The sequence below is a fragment of the Galeopterus variegatus genome, unplaced genomic scaffold (assembly GCF_000696425.1).
Source record: "Galeopterus variegatus unplaced genomic scaffold, G_variegatus-3.0.2 Scaffold776, whole genome shotgun sequence".
Classification (NCBI taxonomy): Eukaryota; Metazoa; Chordata; class Mammalia; order Dermoptera; family Cynocephalidae; genus Galeopterus; species Galeopterus variegatus.
Window position 1 is genome coordinate 16,341 of NW_007726887.1, and position 23,291 is coordinate 39,631.

General features: G+C 44.8%; 1 protein-coding gene across 1 annotated transcript in view; it reads left to right on the forward strand.

Annotated features, from left to right (window-relative positions):
• STK10 (serine/threonine kinase 10) overlaps nucleotides 1-23,291 on the forward strand; it is a 44,566-nt gene that overhangs the window by 16,009 nt on the left and 5,266 nt on the right. Inside the window, exons 4-9 of the mRNA XM_008572372.1 lie at nucleotides 5,820-5,912; nucleotides 9,202-9,331; nucleotides 11,968-12,092; nucleotides 13,329-13,517; nucleotides 14,089-14,214; nucleotides 16,604-16,717. Of these exons, the coding sequence (XP_008570594.1) occupies nucleotides 5,820-5,912; nucleotides 9,202-9,331; nucleotides 11,968-12,092; nucleotides 13,329-13,517; nucleotides 14,089-14,214; nucleotides 16,604-16,717 (777 nt within the window). The remainder of the gene's footprint in view (nucleotides 1-5,819; nucleotides 5,913-9,201; nucleotides 9,332-11,967; nucleotides 12,093-13,328; nucleotides 13,518-14,088; nucleotides 14,215-16,603; nucleotides 16,718-23,291) is intronic.

Here is a 23,291-nt window from a genome sequence, read left to right on the forward strand (position 1 = left end):
AGGTGCGGGCGCAACACCGATGGTTGCGATCCCGTTGCCGGTCCCAGTCCGGTACGGGCGCGACACTGAGGGTTGCGATCTGTTGCCGGTCATGAAAAAAGACAAAAAAAAAAAAAAGAAGAGAGATGGGGAACACCTGGTAGGTGGAGTAATCAGAAAACAGAAAAACTTAAGTTTACTGTCTCATACGGGCATGGTTGGTGACATCCCCAAACAATTGCAGTAGTAACATCAAAGATCACAGATCACCATAACATATATAATAATAATGAAAAATTCTGAAATATTGTGAGAATTATGAAAATGTGACATAGACACAAAGTGAGTGAATGCTGTTGGAAAAATGGCATCAGTAGAGTTGCTCAACGCAGGGTTGCCGCAAAACCTTCAATTTGTAAAAAACACAATGAAGCGAAGCACAATGAAATGCGGTATGCCTGTATCTTTTTTTGTAGAGTTCTTGTGATGCTTTACATAGACAATTATGTCTGCAAACAGAGACAGTTTTATTTCTTCTTTTTTAGTCTGTATGTTTGTTACTTCTTTTCATCGCTTTTTTGTGCAGCTAGAACCTCCGACAGGATGTTGAGTAGGAAGAGCAGAGTGGACATTTTTTTGTTCCCAATTTTAAGGGGAAAGTATTTAATATTTCATCAGTAAGTATGATGTTAGCAATAGGGTTCTTTATGGATGCCCTCCATCAGGTTAAGGAGGTTTCCTCCTGTTCCAAGCTTGCTAATAGATTTTATTATGAATGCATGTTGAATTTTACCAAATGGTGTTCATGTATCAATTGATATGATCACATGGTTTTCTTCTTTAGTCCGTTGTTGTAAGTTATTTTGCTTGATTTTCATATACTGAACTAGCCTTGCATTCTTAGGATATAACTCACAGTCATTACATATTTTCCTTTTTAATTATTACAAGATTTAATTTACTAATATTTTGGTGAGGATTTTTGAGTCTATGTTCATGAAGAATATTGGTCTGTGGTTTTCTTGTAATGTCTGTCTGGTTTTTATTATTTAGTTCTTCTTCAGTGAACTTTGTTAGTTTCTGTCTGTCAAGGAGTTAGTCTCTTTTATCTTAGTGGTCAAATTTATTGGTGTAAAGCTGTTCATAGTATTTCCTTAGTGTCATCTTAATGCCTGTAGGATCCGTAGTGATGTTTTCTCTTTCATCCTTCATACTGGTATTTTGTGTTTTCATCTTCTCTTCCACTTCTTCCATCTCCTCCTCCCTCTACACCTCCTCCTTCTTCTCTGTCAATCTGACTAAAGACTTATTAATTTTATATTTATTCAAAGAACCAGCTTTTGTTCTCATTGATTTTCTCTATTGATTTTCTATTTTCAATGTTATTGATTTCTGCTTTTATGTTTAGCTGGGGTTTAAATTACTCTTTTTTTATACTTTTTAATGTGGAAGATTAGATCATTGATTTGAGATTATAAGCATTTATCCTAAAATTTCCCTCTAAATACTGCCATAGCTTCATTCCACAAATTTTGATAAGTTGTATTATCATTTTTATTTAATTCAAGTTATTTTCTAATTTCCTTTGCAACTTCCTCTTTTTGACTCATGGGTTATTTAGAAGCTTTTTTTAAATATTAAAATGGTTAAGATTTTCATACCTTTCTGTTAGTACTTTCTAGCTTAATTTTATTATAATCAAATAACATATTTTTTAAGATTTCAGTTTTTAAATTTTTGAAGGTTTCTTTTATGGTCCAAGATATGGTCAGTGTTAGTGAATGTTCCATGTGCACTTGAAAATGATGTATATTCTGATGTTGCTGGGTAGAAAATTCTATTAATGTCAAGTAGTTCAAGTTGATTGATACTGTTGTTTGGGTCTTCTACAGCCTTACTGATTTTCCATTCACTTGTTCTATTGGCTACCATGAAAGAAGTGTTAATGTCTCCAACTATAAGTGTGGATTTATCTATTTCTCATTTAGTCTGTCAGTTTTTGTTTCATGTTTTTAAAATTCTTTTGTTACTTAAAATAGTCACATTTTCTTAGTCAACTCTTTCTTTCATAATTTTGTGTTGTTTGTCTTTGTTACTGATAATACTCCTTGTTCTGAGGTCTACTTTGTCTAATATAGATATGGCCAGTCCCACTCTCTTTTTGTGTGTTGTTTTTGTTTGGTGGCTGGCCAATATGGGGATCTGAACCCTCGACCTCGGTGTTATAACACTGCGCTGTAACCAACTAAGCTAACCAGCTAGTCCCCCAATTACAATTTCTTTTGATTAGTGTTGGCATACAATATCTTTTCCCATCCTTTATAAATACCTAAATCTTTATATTTAACGTGGGTTTCTTGCTGACAGCATATAGCTGAGCTTTGATTTTTTTCAATCCAATCTGAAAATCTTTGTCTTTTAATAGAGGTATTTATGCCATTTATATTTAATGAAAATATTATTTGTTTTTGTTTGTCCTCTTTGGTTTTTTTTCCCTCTGTTTCCCATTTCCTACTTCTTTTTGGCATATTTGAATATTTTTAGTATTCCATTTTAATTCATCAGTTAGTTTATCATGTGTGTGTTTAGTGGTTATTCTAGGGCACTATAATACACATATTTAACTATCTCAACATCTGTTTAGAGTTTATATTGTGACACTTCAAGTAAAATGTAGAAGTCTTACAACCTGTAGATTTCTTAACACCTCCCTAATTTTGTTACATTTGTCACATATATTATATCTACATACATTAAAAATCTGACCAGACAATGTGACAACTTTTGCTTTAAACAGCCATGCATATTTTGAAGATCTTAAAGGGGGAAGTTGTTTATTATATTTACCTAGATAGTTACCACTTCTATTGCTCTTTCTTCATTCCTGAAGATACAAGTTTCTCCCTGGCTTCCTTCTTTTCAGCCTGAAGAACTATGTAGACTTTCTTCCTGACAACAAATTCTCTTATTTTTTCTTCACCTGAGAATGTCTTCATTTTGCTTTCATTCCTGAATGTTATTTTCACTGGACATAGAATTCTAGTTTAATTATTCTTTTCTTTCATCACTTGAAGGATGTTTTTTTTCTGGCTTTTGACCTCCATGATTTCTATTGAGAAATCCATGGTCATTGAAGTCATTGCTCTCCTGCATTAATGTGTTGTGTTTCCCTTAACTGCTTTTCAGAATTTTTTTTTTTTTTTGTCTTTTTCCGTGTCCGGCAACGGATCGCAACCCTCAGTGTTGCCCCCGTACCGGACCGGGGACCGGCAACGGGATTGCAGCCCTCGGTGTTGCTCCCGCGCCTCGCTCAGCCAGTGAGCGGGAACCGGTCTGTATGTGGGATCCGAACCCTTGGGCGGGAGCGCCACTGCACTTCCCAAGCGGCGCACTATCCAGCGCGCCACCGGGCCGGCCCTTCAGAAATTTTTTAGTCTTTGGTTTTCAAGAGTTAGATTATGATGTGTAGTTTCTCTTCAATTGAACCTGTTTGGATTTCACTGCACTTTTTTCATGTGTAAATTTTTCTTTCACCAAATTTGGTAAGTAGGCCGGCCCTTCAGAAATTTTTTAGTCTTTGGTTTTCAAGAGTTAGATTATGATGTGTAGTTTCTCTTCAATTGAATCTGTTTGGATTTCACTGCACTTTTTTCATGTGTAAATTTTTCTTTCACCAAATTTGGTAAGTTTTTAGCCATTATTGGTATGAAATTTCTTTCTTCTCTCCTCTTGGAATTCCTGACTTTTGGATATTTTCCCTTACATCCCTGAAACTTTTATCTTTTTAATCCCTTTTCTCTCTGTATTCAGATTATGTAATTTTTATTAATCAGTTGTCAAATTCACTGACTTTCCTCTATCATCTCCATTCTGCTATAAGCCCATCCCGTGCTTTTTGTTTTTAATTTCACACATTTTATTATTTAGTTTAAAATTTTCTAATTTTGTTTTATACTTTGTATTTCTCTGCCATGAGATTCAATTTTTCTGTTAATTTCAAGTATTAAAGACTTTTACCTCGTGGAGTACAGTTATAATAGCTGCCTTAAAGTCTTTGTCTGATAATTCTAACATTGTGTCATACCAGAGTTGACATCTGTTAATTGTCTTTTTCTTTGAAAATTGGTCATATTTCCTGATTCTTTGTATGTAGAGTAATTTTGGATTGTGTCCTTGACATTTTAATCTTATGTTCTGTAGACTCTGGTTCCATATTATAATCTTTTGGAGAATTTCAACTTTTTTTGTTTTAGCAGGCAAGCAACCCTGATAGATTCAGACCACAAGTTCTGTCTTATCTTTTGTGGGTGGTGGTTCTAATCTTGGTTTAGTTTTCAAAGCCTTTGCTCTATTGCTTTGAGTCTGTCTCATTCATGCTCAGCTCAGGGATGAATCTGAGAGGTGGGAGTGTCATACACAGAATTAGGGATTTACTTTTTCCTGTGCTCTTCTCTTTGGGATTCATCCCACACTCTCTGGCCTGCACAGGCCCCTTTTCCTGGTCCTCTGGCCAGAAACCTAAGGTTTCTTATGGAGTTTTAACCCCTTTTTCTACTGCACCATTGTGCAGGTCTGGGACTGATACAAGGCTAAAAGAGCAAAAGAAAAAATATAGAAAACTCACTCCCTGTGTCAGTCTCTTCTACAAGTTTTGACTCCCCTTCATGGTCACCTGCTTTCGTTTAGTTTTCAGAGTCCTTAAGTAGTTGCTTTTTGTATTTTATCCAGAATTTTCATTGTAATCAGCAGGAGAGAGCCTGTATTGGCTTACCTTACTATGCCAGGAGTAGAACTCCCTGGAATGCTCTTTTTTTGATACTGAGCAGTATTTTTTTCTCACCAGATGCTCCTATGATCCCTCTGTCTGTCGAGTGCATGTCTTGGGTTGTTAGGCTCCTGTGAAGGTGTGAGTTCCTAAAGAGAACTGTCATGAATCTCTTCTCCTCCCCTGTTGAAAAAGAAACCCAGTCCCAGCTGAATTAAGGAGGAAAGAACACTTATTGGCCTCTGACCAGAAGGGTAGAAGTACTGTCAGGAATCCTGCTTTCTCATCTCCTGGCATTGCTTCCCTGCATTGATCTTGTCTCTGGCAGACTCCTCCGGGGGTGACAAGGTGGCTTACCTTTGCCTACATCCTCCCACATTAGCGACCCCAGAGGACAGAGAGCAGCTTTTCTCCAGTAGTTCCAGCAAATGTCCTGAAGCTCTCCCTGGTCCAGCAAGGGTCACATGCTTATGTTTGAGCTAATGCCTGAGGCCAGAGGCATGGAATATGCTGCTTGACCAGCCTGGGTCATATGCCCAGCCTAGAGTCAGGTGAGGGTGGAGATGTTGGCCCCACCTGAACCTCAGGGACTGAGAGGGGGGAACCTGAAGCATGCATTTCAGCCAGGGTGATATCACCCCCAAGGAAGCAAAAGAATGTTAGATATTACGGTGGTTTAAGAGATTGACAGTATGTCTGTGGGATTAATATTTTATGGGGTGAGAATGATTAGAAAAAATGTCTGTGGAGTATTTTTGTGGCCATGAAAAAAAAAAATGTCTAAAAGGGCTTCTGAGGGAATAACAATTCAAAAAAAAAGGTTGAGAAATGCTGCTCTGAAGGAAACTGAGGTGCTGTTGCCAGAAGAAGGGTGTTGGATACCGAGCAGCCGACAACAGCACTTGTTCACTCTGGGGGAGTCTGGAAACCGGAGTCCCCAGCAGACAGGATAGTCCAGTAGGTGCCGCCTGGTCAGAGGGGCTTGTTGGGGATGGGGTGGGGATCTAGGGCCTGGAAAGCGGAGCCTTATCTTCGGTTACCCTGACCCAGCTGCTCTGTGCCATTTTTGGTGCAGGCGAAGAATGAGGTGGAGAAGCTTCCCCGGCAGCAGCGGAAGGACAGCATGAAGCAGAAGATGGAGGAATACACACAGAAAAAGCAGCTTCTGGTGAGTCTTCAGCCCTCCGTCTGGGAGTGGAGGGGTGGGGGATAGAGTCCCAGGTTTGAGACTCTGAATGGTGACCAGGCCCCCTCTCTGTCTTTGCCCAGGCCCTGCCACTCGAATGTCCATCTCTTGTTGTAAATACTGAATCCAGCCCCATCCTTCACGGCCCCCTGTTATCATCTCCTCCATGCAGCCTTCCATGATTGCCCTCATTCTAGCTGGAAGTGCACTCTCCCATCTCTGGACACCCCAGCCCTGTACATTAAATCCACCCCCTGCCAAAGCCCTTAGCACCTTCTATTTTGTTTTACGCCTATTTGTATGTCACATCTTTTTGACCAGCCCAGTATATCCATCTGCCCACTTGGTGTCTTTTTTTTTGGTGGCTGGCCAGTATGGAGATCCGAACCCTTGACCTTGGTGTTGTAACCCTGTGTTCTAACCAACCGAGCTCGCCAGCCACCCCTTGGCATCTTTTGGAGTCTAAAAGATATCAAACCTTCAGTCTCCTAGACCTGGTTCTACTCTCATGTTCCCAGGGGACACCATCCTTCCTGTTGTCAGGACAGAATGCTTGTCATTCCTGACTCCGCCTTTCCCTCCAATCCTTCCTTCATCACATCCTGAAGCATGGTGTGTGTGTGTGTGTGTGTGTGAGAGAGAGAGAGAGAGAGAGAGATCTCCTGTCTCTAGATCATTAACCTGTCCACATCTCCGTGACCACAGGCACGGCCACTGGAGCCCCCCAGCCAGTCTCCTTCCTTCCTCTGTGGCTTCCCTGCAGTTGCTTCCTTCACACCAGCAGGGTGATCAATATGAATTCCAAATCTGTTCATGACACCCTTCCCCCCACAGCCCTGTGCTTAAAACCCTTCAGTGGCTCCCACTTTGTCCATCAGAGAAGACCCGCCTCCTCACCGTGCTTATGGGGCTCTGCAGTCTGACCCCTGCCAGCTTCTCCCAGCTCCGCTCCCAGCACCCCCAGCCTTCTTTCATCCCTTGCCAAAATGCTCCCATTCTCTCCCACTATGGGGTCTTTGTGCATTCTGCTTCCTCAGACCCAAATGAAGAGAATGTTTGAGTCTGCCTTTGCGGATGCTTTGTATGTTATCTGGGTCAGCATTCACAGCTCGCCGGGGTAGGTGGTGTTACCTTTCCCATTTGCAGAAGAGGAAACTAAGGCTTGGAGAGGTGACTCTGCAGGGTTAATGGGGACGGGCCAAGGCCTCAAACTTGGTCTGACTCCAGACTTTGTGTTCTCTCCAGGACACCCTATAGCCTGTCCCTTGATGCGATGATTAGAAAAAGAACACAGGGCTGGTAAGGGTGGGGGTAGACAGGCCCTCATCTCTGCAGATGGAGAGCAGATTGTGTGGCCCTTTAGGAGGCCAGTCTCACTATTGCATCAAGGTGGTGCTGATAACACAAAGGTCGAGGGTTCAGATCCCCATACTGGCCAGTCAACAACAACAACAAAAAAGACTCAAAGTGGCAGCACCACTCTGTCTCAAAAACGTGCACATTCTTTGGCTTGGGGTTTTTGCTTCTACAAATCCTGAGGAAGTCTAAAAATCCTGACAATGTCATCACAGAGGTTCACAAACATTTAGCTACTAGAATGTGAAGAGCAGCACTATGTAAAATAGAGAAAACCTGGAAACAACCTTTTATTTATTGGGTAAATTAGGGTATATTCATACCATGAGATATTTTTAGCCATTAAAACACATGTGATAGAAGATTACATTATAACATGGAACGGTCTTTTAAATAATTTTTAAAAATTGTGGTAAAATAGACATAACATAAAATTTACCACCTTTGCTATGATTAAGTGTACAGTTCAGTGGCATTAAGTACATTCACACTTTTGTGCCACCATCACCGCCACCCATCTCCAGAGCTCTTTTCATCCTGTGAAACTGAAACTCTGTACCCATTAAACAGCTCCCCATCCCCCCCCACCCACTTGTGGTCTCTATTCTACTTTCTGTCTGTGCAATGTTGATCACTCTAGGTGCCTCATATAAGTGGAAGCATACAGTATTTGTCCTTTAGCATCTAGTGAAATGTCCTTAAGTTTCATCTATGTTGTAGCATGTGTCAGAATTTCCTTCCTTTTTTAGGCTGAGTAATATTTGATTGTAGATATTACCATATTTTGCTATCTGTTCATCTGTCGATGGACACGTGGATCGTTTCCATCCCTACACAGGTGTACAAATATTTCTTTGATTCTTTTTTTTTTTTTTTTTTTTTTTTGGTGACCGACCAGTATGGGGATCCGAACCCTCAACCTTTGTGTTATCAGCACCACACTGTAACCGAGTGAGCTAACCAGCCAGCCCTGGTCCTTTGTAATAATTTTTGTGAAATGACAATTACAATAGGTATAGATACATTAGTATAGATATAATACGAACAGTTTCTTGCCCTGGGTGATAGGACTGCTGGGAGTTTCTAGTTTCTTCTTATGTGGTCCTTAACATTTTTTAATTTTAATTTTACTTTTTCGGGGCTGGTCCGTGCCTTACTTGGGAGTGTGGTGCCGACAACACCGAGTCAAAGGTTAAGATCCCCACTGGTTATCTTATTAAAAAAAAAAATTACTTTTTCACTCTTTCTTATGGAAAATTAAAGACGTAGACAGGAATAGGGACAGTGGTATAATGAACGCCCCCCGCCCATCACCCCTCTCAATACTTACCAACTTGTGCGCACTCACTTACTCCCCACCCCACCATGTTATGTTGTTTGTACTGTCGTTTGTGTTTGTTTTTGGTTTGGGGCAGCTGGCGCGTACAGGGTTCCAAAACGTCCACCTTGGTGTTGTCAGCACCACGCTCTCCCACGTGAGCTGACTGGCCGGCCCATCCACCATTTTATTTTGGATCAAATCCCAGACATCATATGATTTGGCCTGTAAAAATCTCAAACATCACAAAAATAACCACAATACCATAAACACACTTTAAAAATGTACCAGTAATAGCTGAATAATACATTTGCAGTACAGTCAGTATCAGTATTCACATTTCCAATTGTCTCATGAATGTCATCCTTTTTTTTTTTTTAAATGAGTTATTCTTTGGTTCAGGGTCCGAATAAATCCCACATGTCACAATTGGATGATACATCTCTAAGGCTCCCTTCGGTTTGCCCTCCACACATTTCTTTTTCATTTTCTAAATTTTCCTCTCTGACCATGCTGACTTTTCTTCTGTAATAGGAATAAAGGTTGAGATGCCCAGGCCAGCTCTGGATAAAGGCCTGTCCTCCTTCCTCCCCACAGGACAGGGACTTTGTAGCCAAGCAGAAGGAGGACCTGGAGCTGGCCATGAAGAGGCTCACCACCGACAACAGGCGGGAGATCTGCGACAAGGAGCGCGAGTGCCTCCGTAGGAAGCAGGAGCTCCTTCGAGGTGGGGTCCGAGAGTGGGCGGCGCTGTCTTGGCCCAGAATTCTCCATGAATGGACATCCCAGCCCTAGGAAGAGGGGTGGGCAAGAAAAACTACTAGGCCTCCATCCTAAAAATTAAACATCATCCTTCATGATGAAACCTGAGAAAAACCTCCGCTGAAGGCAGGGATGAGGCAGGGATACCAGTTATCACCAACACTATTTGACATTACTGCAGAAGTCAAGGGCAAACAAGAAAGGCAGAGATGTAGAGTGGGTAGAAACCGTTACTAAGTAAGCGGCTGACGCGTGGTGGAGGCGGTGTCATGACACGAGACAGCCTCACAGCTGTCAGGGACCGAGTGACTGCTCCAGCAGACCCCGTGCCACTCAGTTTGCATACCTTAGTCTCACTGAATCCTCATCTTAACCCTATGAGGCAGTTGCTGCTATTATCCCAATTTATAGGTGAGGAAACTGAGGCTTGGAGAGTTACTGTTCTTTGGCCAGGTGTCTTCGTTTGGGCTGCTATAACAAAATATCATGGAATGGCTGGCTTATAAACATCAGAAATTTATTTCTGACAGTTCTGGAAGCTGGGAAGTTCAAGAACAAGGCACCAGCAGATTTGGTGTCGGGTGAGGGCCCGCTCTCTGCTTCTAGCTGTGTCCTCATATGAAATAGGGGCAAACGAGCTCCCTTGGGCCTACCTTGTAAAGGAACTAACTAATCCCATTCATGAGGGCTTCACCCTCATGACCTAATCACCTCCTGAAAGGCTTCACCTCCCAATACCACCACCTTGGGGGTTAGGATTTCAACATACAAATTTTGGGGAGACACATTCAGACCATAGCACAGAGGTTTCACAGTTACTGAGTGATAGAGCTGGGCCTTGAACACAGATATCACCAAGACGCTCTTAACTACCCTGGTGCTGTCAGGAGTTGGAGGGATTTCAGGGCCAATCAGGGAAAAAGATGTGACCATAAGGTGGCAGTAGTGCACAACAGGCTTTGTTTGGGTGGCATTTTGACAGGTTTGCTTGCTCCCTCAGAGCATGAGACCTTCATCCAGAAGGGGAACAGGGCAAGGGAACTCTTGGGGAAGAAGGGGATCTGAGAGGGCGGATTACATATCTAGATGATGTCGCTCAGCACAGGGAACTCAGATGGGGAGTCTCTGGGTCTGAGAACTCCAAAGGGCAGCAGTGGTTTGGGGTTTTCACATAGCCCCAGAGTTTACCTTATCTGTGGCTAGCAGGTATTGGGTGCAGTTTCATGGGGTATGCAAAGTAGGCAGACTCCAAATGGCTAAGTATCTGCTCATTTGAGCTTTTCTGTATAAAAAAAAATATATATATATATATTTTTTGTCCTTTTTGAGACCGGCCGCACCACGCTCACTGCTGAGCTCTGTGAGCGCACCGGTCATCCCTATATAGGATCCGAACCCGCGGCGGGAGTGCTGCTGCGCTCCCAGCGCCGCACTCTCCCGGATGCGCCACGGGCTCAGCCCTAAAAATATATATTTTATGTTTTAAATGTAATAGTTGGATGGGTAAAAATTTGAGTTTGGTGTCTCCGGGCTTATGAGCTAACAGTCCAGGCCTGCTGTGAAGAAGTGAACAACAGAGGACCAATATAGAAGGGCCATCTTTGCTTCATCTATATAACAGGTGCCCCATCCGGGGCTTTGGTGGCCAGTGCAGTTAAGCAACATAAACCGCTCAGGTGTGGACTAGCAAATGAGGTCCTTGATGTTTTGATATTCTGAATAGAGTACAGTTGTTTCAGAAAATCCCTCATTTTCTTTTCTGTCCCATCATGTTTATAAGAACCACCCTATTTGTGGGACTGTGGATCTGATTTTTGTTTGGATGCCAAAATCACTGTTATGATGTACCATATGTAGATGCTGTTTTTCACACAGCAGGAATGCAGCGAAATAAACTGAACATTCAGTGGGCAAGCCCAAGCTTCTGTGTGTCTCCAAGAACATGAGATTCTCCATCTGACACCCGCTCCCCTGCCCTGTTGCTGTGTACAAGGGTTGATGAATAGACCTCCAGTGATGAAGTGCCAGATACCACTGTCTCAATGCTGCATGCATGGGAGATGCAGGGGATGAGGAGGGTCTCACCTATTTTTTCAAAGGAGGAAATAGTGACAAGAGGTGTCCTGTCTTCTTCATGGGAGTCTCCATCTGAGCCCTTTCCATCTGCCCATCAGAAAAGCAGAGGTGCGGTGTAGATTGCACTTAAAAATGTCTCCCAAGGATGTTTCCTCTGTGCGTGGTATAGTTGTCCCCATTTAGTGGAGGTGGAGGCTGAGGCCTGGAGAGGTTTTTTATCCATCCTAAATCCCAATGATGGACCTGGGCTCCACCCTACATCTCTGGTTTCTCTGGCTCCTGACAGAACACTTCCTGATATACCACTCTGCTGAGAGCTATCGTCCCATAGGCTTTAAGGAAGTTTCTAGGACTTGGGTCAAGTCAGCCAACATGGCTAATGAGGTAGCACGTGGTGATTGCTCTGCACTCAGCAGGTTGGCTATCAGCTACAGCGTGAGGAGGCCTGGCAGAGGGGACAACTGGGGAGGGCCCGTCGGGTCTCACTGTCAGCGCCTCAGTGGGTGGGTGGCATGTCCTCCGCAGACCGGGAGGCGGCGCTGTGGGAGATGGAGGAGCAGCAGCTGCAGGAGAGGCACCAGCTGGTGAAGCAGCAGCTCAAAGACCAGTACTTCCTGCAGCGGCATGAACTGCTGCGCAAGCACGAGAAGGTGAGGCTCCTGGTGCGCGGGGTTTGGGGTCTGCTGCCCAGAAGAACTGGGAGGCTGCACCGTGATGCCTCTTGGGTGGGGTGTGGCCACAGAGGCCCCAGGGGCTTCTCCTAGGACTTCGTGTTTTGGCTCAGGGGACCAGGAATGGGGGAACGCGTGCAGGGAAGGAGATGGCCCAAGCAGCTCCCTCACTGACTCTGACACCTGTGGTGTGTGTGTCTCTTTCATTCCTTTTTCTCTTTTCTCTTTTTGTCCTCCTTTTCTTTCCATTTCTCTTTATTTCTCTCTTTCCTGTGCATTCCCTCAGAATGCTTTTAGGTTTCCACTTAAACACCATCTCTGTCAGGAAACCTTCCCTAAACTCCCCAGACCTGAGGACCCCTGCTCTGTGTGGCCAGAGCACTGTCTGCTTCTGTGGTCATTGTCTGTCTCAGTTCAGACCCCATGGCAGGGACAGCGACAGATAAACCTGTGCTGTGTGGATGTACAGCAGCTGTGGGGTAATTCCAATTCCTTCTCCTAATGCAATGATGGAAGTCACCATAGGGTGTGGAGCTCAGAATAAGGGTGCTTAACCTGGCTAGGAAGTCTGGGGAAGCTTCCTGGAGGAGGTGACGGCCATGCTGAATTTTGGAATACAAATAGGTAGGCTTGCTGGTTAGCTCAGTTGTTTAAATACAAAAAGATGGGCCGAGCCCGTGGCACACTCGGGAGAGTGCGGTGCTGGGAGCGCAGCAGCGCTCCCGCCGCGGGTTCAGATCCTATATAGGAATGGCCGGTGAGCTCACGGCACTCACTGGCTGAGCGCGGTGTGGCCAGTCTGAAAGAGGACAAAAATAAATAAATAAATAAATACAAAAAGATGTTATGAGAAGGAAGAAATTTTAAATTTAAAAAGATTTTTTAAAATATGAATTTACATTTGCCATATCCCCTTTAGCGTACATCTTGCTTTGAGATGTTAGCTGGTGATGGTATGCCATTGTGGATTAGATGAGAAGGCATTTCGAAGGGAAGAATCCAAAATGTTCTTAATAATTTAAAAAGTGAGAATAGTGTGAAAAAAAGTGTAAATTTTTAACAGCAGAAGTAAAATAACATAAGCCTTGCTCCACTGAGCATTCTGGGCCACACAGGTCCAGGGCGCTGGAGTTGCGGGTGGCGGCCTCTGGCCTGTGACCACACCCGGTGCCCAGAGTGCCGCTGACCTCAGCCTGGGTGGGGCTCCCTCCTCAGGAGCGGGAGCAGATGCAGCGCTACAACCAGCGCATGGTGGAGCAGCTGAAGGTGCGGCAGCAGCAGGAGAAGGCGCGGCTGCCCAAGATCCAGAGGAGCGAGGGCAAGACACGCATGGCCATGTACAAGAAGAGCCTGCACATCAACGGTGGGGGCAGCGCCTCTGAGCAGCGTGAGAAGATCAAGCAGGTGGGGGCCAGGCCTGACGGGTCTGTGGCTGCACCAGTGCCAGAGTGGGGCCAGGGCCAGGTTTGGCAGGGCCCAACCTCATATGATTGGGAGAATATAAAATAGAAGATGCAGCACAGGGTCTTGGAAGGAGTGTGCAGGTGACAGGTCGTGGCATGGAAGCATCATTACATTAGCCTCGCAGTGAATGTGGACAGAGGAGGGAGTGTGGCATTGTGCTGTGGACTTTCTCATTGTCCATTCCCATGCTTTCATCTGTGCAGCTTCCTCTGCTGGTAAACTCCTCATCCACCAAGACTCCATTGACATGTCACCCATGTAGCTCAGGCACATGGAGTCAGTGACCCTGGGCTCCTGTGATTCTTGTGTGGTACACATGCTGTCCTAGCACATGTCCTGTCCCCACCAGCTGGGGGTGCTCCTTGAGGGCAGGAGCTGGGTCTCAGCTCAGGGTGAGGACTTAGAACAGGGGGCACAGCCTGCAGTGGTGCCAGGCACTCGGACTCTGCCAAAACCAGGCCCTCACTGCAGCAGGGCTGGCCTCTGAAGCACCCACCTTTCTCTGGTGTAGTTCTCCCAGCAGGAGGAGAAGCGGCAGAAGTCAGAGCGGCTGCAGCAGCAGCAAAAACATGAGAACCAGATGCGGGACATGATGGCGCAGTGTGAAAGCAACATGAGTGAGCTGCAGCAACTGCAGGTACCACCCTCGCCGCTCCCCTCTCTCAGTTTACCCAAGGCAGTCAGTCATCTTGGGGCCAAAGATGCCACAAGCAGGGAAGGATCCTTGTCAGTCAAGCCCAGGGCAGACTGGTTCCAATTCTGCCTTGCTGCTCTCGGGCTGTGTGACGTTGGGCAAATCACGTCACCCTCCCAAGCTGGAGTTCTCAAATCCCTAACATGGGCATGGGGTCGGGGTGATAATTCCTATTTTGCAGGATTGGGATGAGGATTTGTGAATGAGATGACAAAGCTGAAAGGGCCTTGCCCAGGGTCTGCCAATGGGCATGCTGCTGGGTTTCTCAGTCATCATGTGTCTTGGGAAAAGGTGTCCCTTGTGACCACTTTTCCTGTGGAAATCCCTGACCTTTCAAGTTTCCTGGCTCCTGAGTTTGCCCCATTCCTGAGGGTCCTGGCCCCAGGAGCTGGTATTTGGAGCCCCCTTGTGGTGGATCAAGGAATTGTCCTTACTCAGGGATGAGGCCGACCTCTGTGGACCTCAGGAAACTGCTCAGGGTATTGGACCCATCTGGCAATTTCTAGAGAGGCAGGGAGGCATGGAGAAAACATTATGAGTGTTGAAGCCCACCAGGTGGGGACTCTGCTCTCTGCCACTGTGTGAATTTTTGCCAGTCTGTTCACCTTCTGCATCCATTTTCCTTTCCCATCTGTTTTCCTCATGGGGCCACTGTGAGAATTAACTGAGAGAACCCATATAAAGTGCCAAGCACAGCTCCTGCAGGTCATCGGTACTCAGTCCTGCTGTGAGTAACTAAACCAATGTCTAAACTCCCGGAAGTCTTGAGCTTGAAACCCAAAATGAAAATCCCCCAAGGGGTTCTACTTTTCCAACCCAATAAGGTTGTGGTATCTGGAGAAAGCCAGTTTCCACCTTCTTTATACGCTCTTTGTAACAAGATTGATTCTCTGCGAGGACTCAACAGGGCCTTGTCACTTCTGCTTATGAGAGAGATTCCAGGTAGATCTTGTAAAGCAGGTAACCTACTTCAGAGAGAACAGTGAGGTTGGGAGAGCCTCAACCATGTCTGTGGCCCTCATCCCTGACCATACATCTCTCCTGAGGAAATTATATGTGATGCAGGAAGTAATATAATATATATGTAAGTTATACATATATAATTTATATAAATAAATATTTATACACACAGATTATCTTAGTCTGCTTGGACTGCCATAACAAAATACCATTGCGCCTTAAACAATAGAAATTTATTTACTAACAGTCCTGAAGGCTGGGAGTCCGAGATCAGGGTGCCAGCCTGGTCGAGTTCTGCTGAGGGCCAGCCCCCTTCCTGGCTTGCAGGTGACCATCTTCTCACTGTGTCCTCACGTATGAGAGAGAGAGAAAGCACTCATGCTAGCAAGCTCTCTGGTGTCTCTTCTTATTTATTTATTTAAATTTTAAAAAAATATATTTATTTTAACTTTTTACTATGAAAAATTTAATACATATACAATAAATCCAGCTACAGCAGTCAACAGCTCATAGCCAGTCTTCTGGTGTCTCTTCTTAAAAGGACACTAATCTCTTCATGAAGGCCCCACCTTTATGACCTCATCTAAACCTAAGTATCTTCCAGAGGGGGCCCCCCCCCCCATCCAAATAACCATCACATTGGGGATTAGGGCTTCACCATGAATTTGGGAGTGGGGAGGACACGATTGAGTCTGTAGCACAGGTGTTTAACACTGTGTTATTTATAATAGTGAAAATAAGAAGCAACCTAAGTGTCTGCAAATAGAATGTTTAAACAAATTTGATAAATATATACTGTGGGATATTCCATGGGCATTAAAAATGATGATTATGAAAAACATGAATTCTTTGTAGAAATGTTTACATTATAGTGTTAAGTGTGTGTGTGTGGGGGGGGGTAGGTTTCAGAATTGCCTATACATGGTGAGCTAAACAACACTAAGGACAGAGCCAGACAGGAAATACATCTAAATGTTTGCAGTAGTTGTTTCTGTGTGGTGGGATTAGGGCACGTACTGTATTTATTTATTATTAATAGTTTTACTGTTTGGCTGAAATGATATATGTTCATTTTCAAAAATTCAAACAATGCAAAAAAGCACAAAGAAGAGAGTTGCAAAATTACTGCAAATCCCAACAAAGAGATAATAAGAATTATTAACGTTAATATTCTGGAATATTCTTCGAGGCACCACTTGGTGCATGTGTATTTACATAGAGAGTTTTGTATAAAGAGGGTTTATAATCAAAGAGAAGAAGTAATAAATGAGCAATGCTGGTCTCTCGTGGCTGTAGCATGAGGCGTGTGTTTCAGCCCTCAGTGCCTCTACCCACTGATTTTCTCACCTGTTGTACCTGAAATTTGTTCCAGAATGAAAAGTGTCACCTCTTGGTAGAGCACGAAACCCAGAAGCTGAAGGCCCTGGATGAGAGCCATAACCAGACCCTGAAGGAATGGCGGGACAAGCTTCGGCCACGCAAAAAGGTAACCATGTCTGGGCTGGGGGCTCAGTGGTGGGCACTGCTGCATGCCAGGCCACAGGTGTCTGCCTGGGATATCTTAGGTCTTATTTTGGTGGACTCTTGCTTGGTGGCATCCATAAAATGGATCTCCAGCCTGAGGGGAGAGGAGCTTCCTAACACTTTGTGGCTGAATGTCATGTAGCTTCTACCCTCTGGAATGGCAGCCTCCTTGCTGCACTGGTCCAGAGGCCTTGTTTAAGTCCCTCTCACAGACTGAAGGATTCCTGCCATGTGGTGTCCATAGAAGACAATGCAGTGAGTAGGAGTTAGCTGGGCTGCCAGGCCAGAAACCCAGCCTGTGGGGATTTTCTCTTAGAGGAAGTTATTCTGAAAAGTCAGAATCCATCACCAGATAGGTTACTTTCTGAATTTGTTCTCTGTTGTTGCATAACAAATTGCCACACACTTAGAAGCTTAAACCAACACCCATTTGCTCTCTCATAGTTCTATAGGTCAGGAATCTGGGTGGGATTGATGGGGTTCTCACAATGCTACAATCAAGGTGTCAGCTGGGCTGGGCTCTTATCTGGGGGCTCTGGGGAAGAATTACTTTCAAGCTCATTCAGGTTTTGACAGAATCCAGTTCCTTGGATTGAGGTCTGAGGTCCCTGTTTCCTTGCTGGCTGTCAGTAAGAGGCTACTCTCTGCTCTAGAAGCCACCCACATTCCTTGGCCTGTGGCCCCCTCCATCTTCAAATAACAAGCGTGCATTGAGACCTTCTCACTCTGTGAATCTCTGTTGTCCCTTCTGCTACCAGCTGGAGAAAACTCTTAAAAGACTTGTGTGATTAGGTTTGGCTCATGTGATAGTCTCCCCCTTGCAGGGAGTAATATCATATTCATAGGTTCCCCACACTCAAATGCCAGGGGGTGGAGAATTGTACAAGACTGAGTCATGATGGGTCATTCTTAGAATTCTGTCTACCATAGTTTTACTTTCAAAAACATGCCCTCCTTCAGTCCTGCATCATTCTTTACTGCCCCCTCCCTGTCCTCCTTCTGTGCCAAGCATCTTCAGTGACCCATACTCCTTGTCTCAGTTTCTTCACTTCATATTTATTTCTTGGCCCAGTGTGGCTGCTCCTGACGAGGTCAATACCAGCATCCTAATGGCTAAATCCCATGGATACAACTTATTTGTCTTGACCTCCAAGGGGCAGCCAACACTATTGATTACTCCCTCTCTCTCCTGTCTTGTCCTCCTGGGCCCTCTCTCCGCAGGGTTTCTTCTCTGTGACTGGCCCCTCTGCACTTTCCTTCCTGGCCCATCTGTTGACTTCTGACCCCAGATCTAAGTTCTCAACCCTCTGTTCTGAAGCCTCTCCCTACCTGAGTTCACTCACTCCCACAGCTCTATCCACAACCTCCAAGCCGTGCCCCATGAATCTCAACCTCCCACCCAGACCGCCCTTCTGTCCAGCACATTCAAATTATTTCCTAGATTCCTCCACCCAAAGGCCCCACCAGCCCCACAATGTCATGTCCTAACACAACTCATCATCTTCCCCCACAAACCCATTCTCTTCCCGTCTTCTGTGCCTTGGTGAATGGCACCTCCATTTTCTTGGATGCCCAAGAAACCAACCTGAGTGACATCCTGTCCTATCCTTCCCCACCCTCTCGCCATCTCACATCAGTCACTTAGCTCTGTCCGTTTGCCCTCCTCAATGCAAATTCGCCCGATTAGGCCTCATGGCTTCCCACCTGGTTTATCCAAACTGCCTTTTTTTTTTTTTTTTTTTTGGCAGCTGGCCAGTATGGAAATCTGAACCCTTGACCTTGGTGTTATAAGGCTGGGGTCTAACCAACTGAGCTAACTGGCCAGCTCCAAACTCCCTTCTAACTGGGCTCGTTGCACCTGCTCCTGCTGCCCCCCACCCATCCCATCCACCTGGTCCCCATGGCCCTGTGGCACCTACCTGGCTAACTCTCCAGCCCAGTGGTTCTCAAGCTTTTTGGTTTCAAGACCTATTGATACTTTAGAAATTATTACGAACCCTAAAGAGCTTTTGTTTATGTAGGTTATATTTACGGAGAGTTACCATTTTAGAAATTTTAACTGAGAATTTAGAAAATATTAATCACTTACAAATAAGAATAAAATACGTTACATGTTTACATAAATGACACATTTTGATGAAAAATGGCTACATTTTCCAAACTAAATTAGTGAGAAGATTAGTATTGTTTTACATTTGTCAAATCTATTTAAAATCTGGTTAAAAGAAGACCACTGGAAGGTCTGGACAGTTAGCTAACTTGGGAGAGCATGGTACTGGTAACACCAAGGTCAAGGGTTTGGATCCCCATACTGGCCAGCCACCAAAAAAAAAAAATGCTCCTGGGTTCTCATATCATTTTTATTATTCAGTCAGTTGCGTTATGTTGTTCTGGTTGACGTTTATGAAGAAAATCTGGCTTTACACAGATATATGTATTTGGAAAAGGGAGGAGTATTTTAATAGCCTTTCCAGATAATTATGGATATTCTTTTTTGATAATACACCAAAACTCAAGAAGTGGCATTTTCTTAAAGGCTAGTTGCAGTGTGGAACCGGCACCTGTATCAGTAAACTGTTTGTCCTGTTATGTTAAAAATCCCCTGATCCATCTTACACTTTTTTTTTTTTTTTTAAAGATGACCGGTAAGGGGATCTTAACCCTTGACTTGGTGTTGTCAGCACCATGCTCAGCCAGTGAGCGAACCGGCCATCCCTATATGGGATCCGAACCCGGGGCCTTGGTGTTATCAGCACCACACTCTCCCGAGTGAGCCACGGGCCGGCCCGTCCATCTCACACTTTGAATGGAACTTTTCGTCGGCCATGATCCTGTAACATCACACACTGGTCACTTAGAAAATATTGGTTCACTAACTTATGCAGATCTTCCAAATATTGACATATTTCTTTATATAAAGTATAAAAATCATACCCATTAATATCACCACTGAGTGCATCAGAAAAGTCTTTAAATATGAAGAAGCAGGATAGTGGACACTGGTTTTCCAAAATTCTGATTTTTGCTTGAACACTCAAATTTTGTCATTGGCAATAAATATCATTAGTTGTTTTCCTTGAAGAGGTTGCTCCCTGTGCTCATTTTCAAGAAAATGTTTACTAATTACCCATAGTTTATCAGTCATTTTAAAAATAAAAATAGTGTTCCATGAAAAAAAAACGGTAGTTCAGCTCATAGCTCAGACAGTGGCCCTGGAACGTCCCCTTCAGACGGCCACCAGCCCCGCTGTGTGCGCAAGTGCATGTAGCACGTATTTCCCATTTCCTCACATGCAGTATTGAAGAGCCATGTCCTTGAAGGTCAAGATTTAACAAATGAATCCTTCGTGTTGCTTCATCAAGGTAATCTTGAGTGAAATTGGCTTTTTTCATTGAAAAACTTTTTTTTTTACTATGAGTGCACAGCAATGAAGAATATTCATCCAGCCTGGCCGGTTAGCTCCCTTGGGAGAGCGTGGTGCTGGTAATACCAAGTTCAGGGGTTCAGATCCCCGTACCAACCCCCCGCCAAAAAATATTCATCCAGTTTGATGCCATTGTTTTAATTCCTTCTCAGCCTCCAGTTTTGCTCACCATAGCTTTCGTACCATTAGTGCAAATATTGAAACAGTGGAAAAGGCAAATTACGCTTAGTAGTAGGAAAGTAGTTCTGACCTTGCTGACCTCTCACTCTACAAAGGGTTTGGGGCCCCTTAGGGGTCCACAGACCACACTTTAAGAACAACTGCTCTTGCCTCGTCTCCTGTGAGTCTCACCCCCTACTTGTGCTCTGAACAGATTTCAGTGCCCAGATAGATCTCCATATCATACATGCTTCCTCGTTCCCTGCTGGGCCTTTGCCCAGGCTGTTCCCTCTGCCAGGAGTTCTTACCTCCAACTCTGGCTTGTTCAACTGCTGTTTGTCTTCAGCATTCAGACTTCCACACCTTAGGCAGTGTGGGTGCCTCTTCCGGGCTCCAACAGCTCCCCATCCCTGTCCCTGTCCCTGTCATGATACCTGTCACATGGTATTACCATTGTCTGCCATCATTAGCTTGATCATTCCTTCATTTGTTCATGCACTTGTGTGTTCATGGGACAAATATTTCTTCAGCACATGCTCACTGCCCCACCCTGTTTTAGGCACTGGAGCTACCAGAACAAAACATACAAAGTCCTGCCCTCAGGGAGATGACCTTCTAGTGAAGGGCAAAGAAGCAGGGAAGGGAAACAGCATGGGGTGCCCTGGGGGCTGCGTCAGACAGGAAGGCCTCATGGAGAGGGTGATGACAGCCAAACAGAGATCTGAAGGACATGAGGGAGGAGCCACTGCCGAGGTCCTAAGGCGAGGGCATATCTGCCATGTTTGAGGAGCAATGGGAGGCCAGTGTGGACGGGGCAGTTTGGTGGTGATGGTGGGAGATGACAGGAGGTGAAGTCAGAGGGGGAGCAGGGGCCTGTGTAAAGTCTGTGTGAGGTGGGAGCCACCGGGGGGTTCTGAGCAGAGGATAATATGGTCTGACTCATGTTTTGAAAGGATTCCTTTGGGCTGGCCCATGGTTCACTTGGGAGAGCGTGGTGCTGACAACACCAAGGCCACAGGTTCAGATCCCTGTGTAGGGATGGCCGGTCGCTCACTTGGGAGAGCGTGGTGCTGACAACACCAAGTCAAGGGTTAAGATCCCCTTACTAGGGATGGCCGGTCGCTCACTTGGGAGAGCGTGGTGCTGACAACACCAAGGCCACAGGTTCAGATCCCTGTGTAGGGATGGCCGGTCGCTCACTTGGGAGAGCGTGGTGCTGACAACACCAAGGCCACAGGTTCAGATCCCTGTGTAGGGATGGCCGGTCGCTCACTTGGGAGAGCGTGGTGCTGACAACACCAAGGCCACAGGTTCAGATCCCTGTGTAGGGATGGCCGGTCGCTCACTTGGGAGAGCGTGGTGCTGACAACACCAAGTCAAGGGTTAAGATCCCCTTACCGGTCATCTTTATTAAAAAAAAAAAAAGAAAGAAAAAGATCCCTTTGACTACTGTAGGGGGTCAGGGAGGAAGCAGAGAGACCAGTATGGAAACTATTGTGATAATCTTGGTGAGAAATAATGGTGGCTTGGACCAGGATGCTATCAGGGAGATGTGGAGAATTCATACATCTCTTCTCTAGATGGTACTCTTTAGAAGTTCTTGCTGGTCACCAGATTTGGGACCTTGGGAGAGCCATCTTACCTCTCTGGGCCTGTATTGGAAGTCTCCAGAGAAACAGAACCAACAGGATGTGTGTGTGTGTGTGTGTGTGTACAGATGCTCCTTGACTTACGAGAGTGATAAGCCCATTGTGAGCTGAAAATGCATTTAATACACCTAACCTGCTGAACATCACAGCATAATAAAGTGCTGAATATCTCATGTAATTTATTGGATACTGTACTAAAAGTGAAAAACAGAATGGTCATATGAGTACTCGAAATAAAGTTTCTTCTGAGTATCGTTTTTGCACCATCATAATGTTGAAAAATTCTAAGTCAAAACATCGTAAGGCAGGGACTATCTGTATATACATAAATAATGTACACGTGTGAACACACACAAAAAAATACAGAGATTGATTGATTTTAAGGAATTGGCTCACATGATTGTGAGGGCTGGCAAGTCCCAACTCTGCCAGACAGGCCAGAGACCCTTGAAAGAGCTGATGTTGCAATTCAAGTCTGAAGGCAGTCTGGAGGCAGAAGTCCCTCTTCCTCAGGGGACCTCTGTCTTTTCTCTTAAGGCCTTCAACTGATTGGATGAGGCTACCCACATTATGGAGGATAATCTGCTTTACTCAGAGTCTACTGATTTAAATATTATCACATCCAAAAAATACTTCACAGTGATATCTAGACTGGTGTTTGACCAAACAACTGGGTACCATGGCCTCACAAAGGTGACACATAAAATTAATCATCACAGGGCCTCAGTGTGGTCATTTGTAAAGTGGAGATATCAATACTGTACAGTGTTACGCAAAAAGTCGCCAGCGCATAGTATAGGCCAAGAACACACTAATATCCTTCCACTCCCCTAAACTCTCTGAGTAGAAAGCTGCCCTAATTACCCTTCATCTAGTGTCCCACGTGTCCTGAAGTCCTGAGGTTTGCTCCATCTTTGTACATCAGCTCTGCTTGCTGTAAGTGTGGTCTGGACAGGAGGCAGCTGCCCACCTCAGCTACATAATGGCCTTGGAAGTCCTTGAATTGAGGTTTCCCTCCCCGTACTAATGGAGCTCTCTGGCTGGAAGCTGGCCAGGGTCCCAGGCCTTCCTGTTAACAAACCCACACTCATCAATTTTTGTAATCATGGCCTGCTGGGACTTTTGATACTTGACACTCAAATCAATAATGCATCTGGTGACATAGGTTGACTTTGGCATCAGGAAATAAGCACTCACCTGGTTCTCTCACCTGGGGGTTCTATACCCTTGGCACATTCTGAGAGTTTGAAAATGAAAAATCACATTGCCTCTAGTGATTGCCTCATATTTCCAACTGCTTCATG